The following is an 8,395-nucleotide window of genomic DNA, read 5'->3' on the forward strand; positions in this document are numbered from 1 at the left end:
GAAAAATTGAAGTCTGGCCTGACCCACCTTCTAGAGCTTCAAGTGGGATTATCCAAGATGGCCACCCCAGACGGAGACCTGTCGGAACCACAGCTGCGCCTGAGGCAACAGTTCATCCACAAAGCTCATGGGACGCAGCAGCCGGCTTCAGCGGTGGGAGAAGGGACTGAGACAAACGTCGAAGCGGAAAGCACTATCGAGAAAAGGGAGAAGCCGCCTCCCCGACTCAACTTCCACTCTGCTTTCTGGATAGTGGCCTCGATTGCTGTCACTTATTACATTGAATTTTTTAAAGCTGTGAAAGAGGTGATTGAGACGGATAGCTGGTGGTTTCTCCTTGGCAGTTGGCTGTTGCTAGGCAGCTTGTCCGTGGCCTTCTACTGCATCATCTACCTCGAGTGGTACCACGGGATCGAAGACTACGACACTGCCTACCCAGCCCTGATCCCCATCACAACGGCCACGTTCATTGCAGCCGCCGTTTGCTTCAATGTCGCCTTGTGGCCCGCGTGGTCTTTCCTTACGCCTTTGGTGCTCTTCACCCAGTTCATGGGTGTTGTGATGCTCATCTCCCTCCTAGGATGAGGTCGAAAGACCGAAAAGCAGCAGATGGCACAGAGAGCAGGATTTCATTCTACAGCTTCCCCTCCACCACCTGTATGCTCACCTGAGGATCGATAACAAATTGAAAAGTAATACGGCTACCCGCGTGAGCAGAGAAACAGGTTCTATTGCATTAAGCAGCATGCTGCCAAATACAAAGGAAATGGCATCGTTAACATTTTATGAAGTGCTCTAATGCAAAGTACAGCTGACCTGTTTGAACCACTTCCATGTTTTAACTGAAATCTGATCTGGAAACAAGATACTGTATTACAGATACGGCAGTTCTACCCATTTTTCTTCACTCCAAGAAGAGGGAAACTTCTGGAAAAAAGGCATCTGTCACAATATGATATAGAATATTACATTATATTCTGGAAACAAGACATATATTACAGATACTGCAGTTCTAGCCACTTTTCTTCACTTTGGGGAGACGGAAGTTCCCCCTGTCTCCGAACTATAAAGAATTCCTCTTTTGTGCAAGACAATGGTGGTGAACCTTTGGCACTCCAGATGCTATGGACTACAATTCCCATCAGCCCCTGCCAGCATGGCCAATTGGCTGATGGGAATTGTAGTCCATAACATCTGGAGTGCCAAAGGTTCGCCACCACGGGTGTAAGATAAACCATTTTCTACAGTTCCCTGTGATAATTTAATTTAATTAGGATCTGTCCTTGGATTAAAGTTCAGTGGAATTCTTACTATAATTCTACAGTCAAAAAGCAAACTATGTGGTGACATGATTTCTTTTTTTAAAAAAACTAATGATTGTGTGGGAAGGGGCACTGTGAGGTATTGTGCCCCCCTCCCCCAATAATTTTGTGCCGGCACTAACACAGATAATGTAAGTTAGGATGAAGGGAAACCAAATTAAATCTTTGGGAATGTGGAGGACTGTGTGCATTTCTTGCAAGATCTAATCCGTTGGAAGGTGGCAAAAGATGGGATGAAACCATTCAGGTTTTTCTCCAAGGTCTTTCAAGCGGAAAACCCCTTTGATTTTGCGGAGAACATCTCACTGGAAGGAAAAACCGATTTCTCCGAGAAGTGGGTTGCAGAATATCAGCACTTTGCAGGGATGACGTAAACCAGGGGTCCCCAAACTTTTTAAACAGGGGGCCAGTTCACTGTCCCTCAGACTGTTGGAGGGCCGGACTAAAAAAAACGATGAACAGATTCCTATGCACAAATGATTGTGAAATGTTTGATTTCACCTTTCAGCCTTTCTGTCATGGTCTATTTTTAGAACAGTGACCAAAGTATGTCAAGTACAGGGTGGGCTCCAAATAGTGTTGGGGAGGCTGTGGAATACCTTCCCCTGTAAAAGAAAAAAAAAGCAGAACTTTCCCAATGAAACATTCCATCTAACCCAGGATCAGGTATCTCCCTGGGTTCTTTCCTCCCTAGCAGCCAGCGAGCGATTCGCCAGCCTGGCTGATGCCAATGGGAGTGAGGCGGAACAGAAAGCCTGAGAGCAACACATGGAGTAGCTGAGAGGGAAGGGCGGAGCAGGCGTTGCCACATGTAAGGTTTCCAACTCTGGGTCAGAAAATTCATGGAGATTTGGGGGTGCCATCATGTAACTGCAATCAACAGCCGTTGGGGCCGGTTCCTCCTCTCCCTTGAGCCCCCACTGCACATGAATGGAGCCATCGCCGCCATGCCTGGCGGGCCGGATAAATGCCTTCAGGGGGCCACATTTGGCCCCCGGGCCGTAGTTTGGGGACCCCTGACGTAAATGAACGACAATGTTTTTACTTTAGATCAGGGGTAGGGAACCTTTAACATTCAAAGAGCCATTTGGATCTGTTTTCCACAGGAAAAGAAACACTTGGAGCCACAAATAATTTTTGACATTTAAAATAAAGATAATATATTGGGGTTTTTTTACCTTTTACTCTGCTCATTCTGAGAAGCGCATGGATGCGTCCGCCCTGCTGCCTGCAGGGCGGGCAAGGATGGGGCTAGCAGCTCAGCCTCGCCAGCCACTGGGAAAGCGCCCACCCTGCTCCAATGGGGTGGGCGAGAGGGGAAGCCCGCGGCGCGGCCCAGCCGGCCGTGGGCAGTTGGTGCGCCTGCCCTGCTGCCTGCAGGGTGGGCAAGGATGGGGCCGGCGGCTCGGCTCGTGGAGCCGCAGTGCAAGGGCAGAAGAGCCGCATGCGGCTCTCGAGCCGCAGGTTCCCTACCCCTGCTTTAGATGCTGATTTCTAGTCTTATGGGAGGGTTTCTTTAGCTGGCTGTGGGGTGTTCTGGGAAGCCCGGCTGCAACACGCCAGAAGTCTGGGATAGAGAAGATTCTGCCACTGCTGGGAAGATTTTGCAAAGCAAAAATTCCAGAACATTTTTTGACAACCATGTATTCAAAGTGTTAGAAGTTGCTGGAATAACTGCTTAGTTGAAGTCTAACTGTTACTCCAGATGGTCAACAGAAGGCTGGCAACGCGGGCTCCTGGCTGGGAAAGGGGGCAGGCTGAATTCCAGCAGACAAGAGGCGTTGAATAGATTTAATTAATTTCATTCAATCCAACAGCATTCCTGGTAGCCAAAGACTGGCTGGTAGAGAAATCATAGTCTTTTTATAATCAAAATTATGGGAATCAAAAGCTTTTCGATCCGTTGAAAACGGTTTAGGCATGCGTCATACAATGATGATTGACATTCTGAGAACTATATCCAAAGACAATTAGGACTTGGTTGCCATGGTGTACCCATGCATGCAGGGTGTTAACATCTGTAGTGATATTACCTTCAAGATAAACATATAACCAACAGTGTTCTCCTAGCATAGCACAGGTAACCCCCTGTTTAAAAAAAACACAGGGCTTGGCAGCATGGCAGGGGGAGAAGTCAACTTGTTCCCAGCCATTCAGTGTGTTACACCGGCAACTGCGAAGGCAAAATTATGCTACCCTTTTCGGTGGCGTGGGCAGTGGTGGGGTCCAAACATTTTAGTAACAGGTTCCCATGGTGGTGGGATTCCAACTGTGCCTTGGCGCCAATGGGGCTGGCCGGGGCATTCCGGGGGCGTGGCCGGGGCATTGCTGGGCGGGGCTGTGGCAAGGACGCAGCCGCTGCGCCGGTCCTTGGGCGGGAAACGAATGCACGCAGGCGCAGGCTGCCACGCACGCCGGTGCACCTCCTGCTAGACTGCTTCAAGTTCTGTGTGGTACTGCTGAGAGGAGGGGCGTCACTAAAGCCAAAATCCCGTGGCAAAATCACCAATTAGTAACCCACTCTCGGCACACACAAATAATTAGTAACCTACTCTCGGGAACCTGTGAGAACCTGCTGGATCCCACCTCTGGGCGTGGGTCTGTTAAACCCAGAGGGGGCTTTTCGGTGGTGCTGAGCCAGGCCCCAGCTCTGCAATCCCCCAACTTCCTGATACCCAGCTGGGGAGGACCTGTCAATCCCCTTGCCCCCAGGTCGTCATAGCCCCAAGAGCAGCGATTGGCCTTGACCACAGCTTGCCTTTTCTGCTCTGGCTCCAGCTGACACCAGGGCCTGCAAGACAGAGATGTTCCGCCAGGCCTCTGGTTGAGGCCCCTCGTGTGCCCTGATTAGAAGAAGAAGAAGAGTTTGGATTTATACACCCCCTTTCTCTCCTGCAGGAGACTCAAAGGGGCTGACAATCTCCTTGCCCTTCCGCCCTCACAACAAACACCCTGTGAGGTAGGTGGGGCTGAGAGAGCTCCGAGAAGCTGTGACTAGCCCAAGGTCACCCAGCTGGCGTGTGTGGGAGTGTACAGGCTAATCTGAATTCCCCAGAGAAGCCTCCACAGCTCAGGCGGCAGAGCTGGGAATCAAACCCGGTTCCTCCAGATTAGATACACGAGGTCTTAACCTCCTATGCCATATCTGCTGGCTTCTCTGCAATACCACTCTGCCACCGATTTGTTGCCAGTCTATATCATCCCCTCTTCTTAGCCTCTCCCACACTTGGACAGCATCTGAAGCACGGGGGTTATGCTCAAGGTGGGAGGAGTGGGGTTTGCATAGGTTTTTGCCATCTTGCAATTTAATACTAGGAACGCACAAGTCAGTTTTATGAATCATGTACAGACTGTTTTAAATATGTTTGTACACCGCCCTGAGCCCAACTCGGTTGGGAAGGGCGGGATAGAAATAAATAAACAAAATAAAAATAAATGGGCAAAGTCACAGCGCAAGTCCACTTTCTGGGCCCTTTGGGGTTGCTGCCAGTCATGGTTGCGAGAAGTTCCCAAAAGCCCAGGTGGTTCGTCGTCAACTCTGTGGGTCGGTGAGGAGGGAGATAATGCCAACGACCTTGCCACTACTGCACCGCAAGAGAATAATTTATTTGATGCCAGACCAAGGATCAAGCACGCTGACGGCCAAAGAAGGGAAACAGCGACAGTGCTGGTGGAGGCTGGCAACCTACTGCCGTGAGTAAGCGTGGCCTCAGTCTGATCTAAGGTAGGCTGACCAGACGTCCCGCTTTTGGCGGGACAGTCCTGCCTTCAAACAATTTGTCCCGCGTCCCGCGGGTTAATTGTCCCAATTTTTGGAAGGCTGCCACACTGCCTTCTGGGCCGCAGGAGCCCGGCCTTCTGGGGCGCTCCTGTTTCCCGCGCTGTGATAGGGCGGGAAACGGCAGCGCCCCAGAAGGCAGTGCGCTCCTGCGGCTGCGCGCGCATGCGCACAGCCGCCCACCTACCCACCCGCCCGGTTCACAAAGGTGACCATCTGGTCACCTTAATCTAAGGCCCCTTTCCATTTATCATGGGCACATGATTGGGAACCGTCCTCCGGCCCCCAAATAAATCTTCGCCACCCAGGCTGGAAATTCTACCAGGGATGACACTTTGATGCCTGTGTAGCATATCTGTCAGTAGATCACCAACAAGAGGTTGGATTTAGAATCCCTTTCAACTGTAAACGGCAGCTTACAAACTCCTTCCCTTCCTCTCGACTTGAGGGGTCGCTAAACGTTTCAGTACAAGGGCCACATTGTATATTTAACGAATACTCGCCCCCCCCATCAGTTTTTTAAAAAAATACACGAATGAATAAGTTTTACTTGGATTTTTAAAAAAATGGTTTATTGTTCACAGGAATAATTGATGAGAATAAGGTGGATAAAAGATATGGATCAATGTATAAAATGATAATAAGCCGCACATGCAGTAATAGCATTGGGATGGAAGAAGAAATGGACTATCGTGAAATGGTTAGAGTATATTTGGGAACAAATACAACTGGACATTTTCGATATAATGGCAAGAAATAATTTATGGCAAGACAAACAGAGAGAAATTTTGAAGATCTGGACACAGTTCGAGAATTGGATGAGAAGCTGGAGTCAAAGAAAAAATATGGGAGAAGAGAGTACAAAGAATGAACTTACTGCTGCTTAAGTAAAAGATAGAAAACTTTAGGGGGGAGGGAAAAAAGGGGGGGAAAGTATGGTTTGGATCATGTAAACAAAAACGTATACAGATTATGTGTAAGTGTAATGAAATTTCAGGCTATACAATAAAAAAATTATTTTTAAGAAGTCTTCACGTTGATAAACAGTTAAAGATTCAGAATGAAAAAAGATACAGGAACTATGAAATGGCCCTGTGCACAAACTATTTTTAAACCATAATTCAATATTTGGTTTCTTTTGTCTTCGTATTCCCAATCCAAGTTGCTTATTTCTAAAAAATTTCTGCTGCTTACATTACAAGGTCTCAAGGCAGATTTATGCCTTGTGAGGGTCAGTATAGCCAGTGAAAGGGGACAGTCAGTAACCAACGTATTCAGATTTTAGAAGTTGTTGAAGAAGCAGAAGAAGAGTTTGGATTTATATCCCCCCTTTCTCTCCTGTAGGAGACTCAAAGGGGCTGACAATCTCCTTGCCCTTCCCCCCTCACAACAAACACCCTGCGAGGTGGGTGGGGCAGAGAGAGCTCCGAGAAGCTGTGACTAGCCCAAGGTCACCCAGCTGGCGTGTGTGGGAGTGCACAGGCTAATCTGAATTCCCCAGATAAGCCTCCACAGCTCAGGCGGCAGAGCTGGGAATCAAACCTGGGTCCTCCAGATTAGATACACGAGCTCTTAACCTCCTACGCCACTGCTGAGCCACCTTATTTTGTTTATTCATGTTATGCTTTGCATTTTCATTTATTTGAAATGCTGTATTTTACATTTTTTGTAGCAGACTCAAGGGGGGTTCACAAAATATATTGAAAAAATGATCAGGGAGTTATACCTATCAATAGAATTAATAGCTGATAAATTAGAAGGTGGTGGAAAGCCTAATTCCAACATTAGGGAAAATATTTTATTTTCAGTTATTTTTTTCTGCACTACTCTTTTGTGATCTAGTGGAAGTCGTTACATTGTACATTGTAAGTACATTAATTGTTAAGTGTGCTATGCGGAAAGAGGTGGGATAATAACAAATTGAATAGGTGGAACCAAAACTCTGGTACCTACTTATCTGTCCTTTTCTGTTGCTTCCTTGAGCATAAAGATTGGTTTTTTGGTTCCATCTGGCATTTTCTCAGTAATTTCTCCTTCCTGCCCTAAGTTTTGCTGTTTTTGTGTATGTGTATTTTAGCTTTTCAAAAAAAATGTTTTAGGGATATGTGCTTTTTTTGTTTTTCGTGTTTTTTAAAACATGTTTTTATTATGTATAGTTTGAATCTGTTAACCATCTTGGTGGCCCTGATCAGGACAGAAAGGTAAGGTATAAATCTTGGAAATAATACAAATAAATTGTATTCAACTGAAAGCAAACCTAAAACAGCTTAGGACAGTGGTGGCGAACCTATGGCACGGGTGCCAGAGGTGGCACTCAGAGTCCTCTCTGTGGGCACACACAAACAGAGCCCCCCCGCCCACATATCTAGGCTGGCCTGGGCCGCTGGGCTCGATTATTAGCATTAGTGTAGTGCTGTTAAGTGCTGTTAAACCCCACTGATTTTCATGCAAAGAACTAAAGCGCAATCCTTTACCTGGGAGTAAACTCAGTTGCTGGCAATGGGGCTTGCTTCTGAGTAAACCCTCCTAGGGTTGTGATTCACTTGTTGGAAGAGTTGCACGGTTGCTTCAAAGCAAAGCCACTGACTAGCACCAAGCTTACTCCCGAGTAACGCACACCTCAGAGTCAACTGTTTTTCTAAGGCCGTTTCCGCACGGCCAAAAGCAGCGACGCGATGACGTCGCAAATTGCGACGCATACGAAAAAAAGCGTTCACACAGACAGGCGGAGCTGCGGGCGTCCGCAGCCCCGCAGAAATGTGACGGTTCGCACTGAAGCGCTGCGGAAGCGGCGTCTCGCGACGTTGCGCCTGCGCACTCGCGAAGCCGTGCAGGCCCGACGTCATGCCCACGCAGCAGTGCGATGGACAACGTGACTGCCCTGATGTCCTGCCCGTCCCCCATCTGTCAGTGCCTCCCCTCCCAGCTACTGTCAGTCCCAGTGCATGGGTCTGGGAAAGGTGCTTGGCCATGCAGGGAAAGCACCAGGGACAAACGTGTGTGTGTGTGGGGGGAAAAGGTGACCCAGCTTGGCCGTCTGGCAGTCGCCATTTTGAAGACGGCTCCCTTGCGGCTGTTCGCACGAGTGCGGCGTCGATGCGTCACATGGGGAAAAAGAGTGGTTTAAAGCGTTTTCTGAATACGGCGTCTTCGCGCCGGTTTAGCGTTTCCGCGACGGCGCGAATGCGCACCTCCGCCGCTGCGCGTGCGAACGCTCTCGCTATGGCGGTTCTTTTACCGTTTCCACGACGTCATATTTCGCCCGTGCGGAAACGGCCTAAACTAAAACCTCAGT

General features: G+C 48.5%; 1 protein-coding gene across 1 annotated transcript; it reads left to right on the forward strand.

The window, feature by feature from the left end:
- The first annotated feature begins 6 nt into the window (after window positions 1–6).
- Window positions 7–1,498, forward strand: TMEM128 (transmembrane protein 128). The gene is made up of 2 exons (XM_048510281.1): window positions 7–1,096; window positions 1,209–1,498. The coding sequence occupies exon 1, from the start codon at window positions 58–60 to the stop codon at window positions 583–585; it is 528 nt and encodes a 175-aa protein (XP_048366238.1). The 5' UTR covers window positions 7–57; the 3' UTR covers window positions 586–1,096; window positions 1,209–1,498.
- Window positions 1,499–8,395: the final 6,897 nt, after the last annotated feature.

This window comes from Sphaerodactylus townsendi, linkage group LG11 (genome assembly GCF_021028975.2).
Source record: "Sphaerodactylus townsendi isolate TG3544 linkage group LG11, MPM_Stown_v2.3, whole genome shotgun sequence".
In the NCBI taxonomy this organism is placed as follows: Eukaryota; Metazoa; Chordata; class Lepidosauria; order Squamata; family Sphaerodactylidae; genus Sphaerodactylus; species Sphaerodactylus townsendi.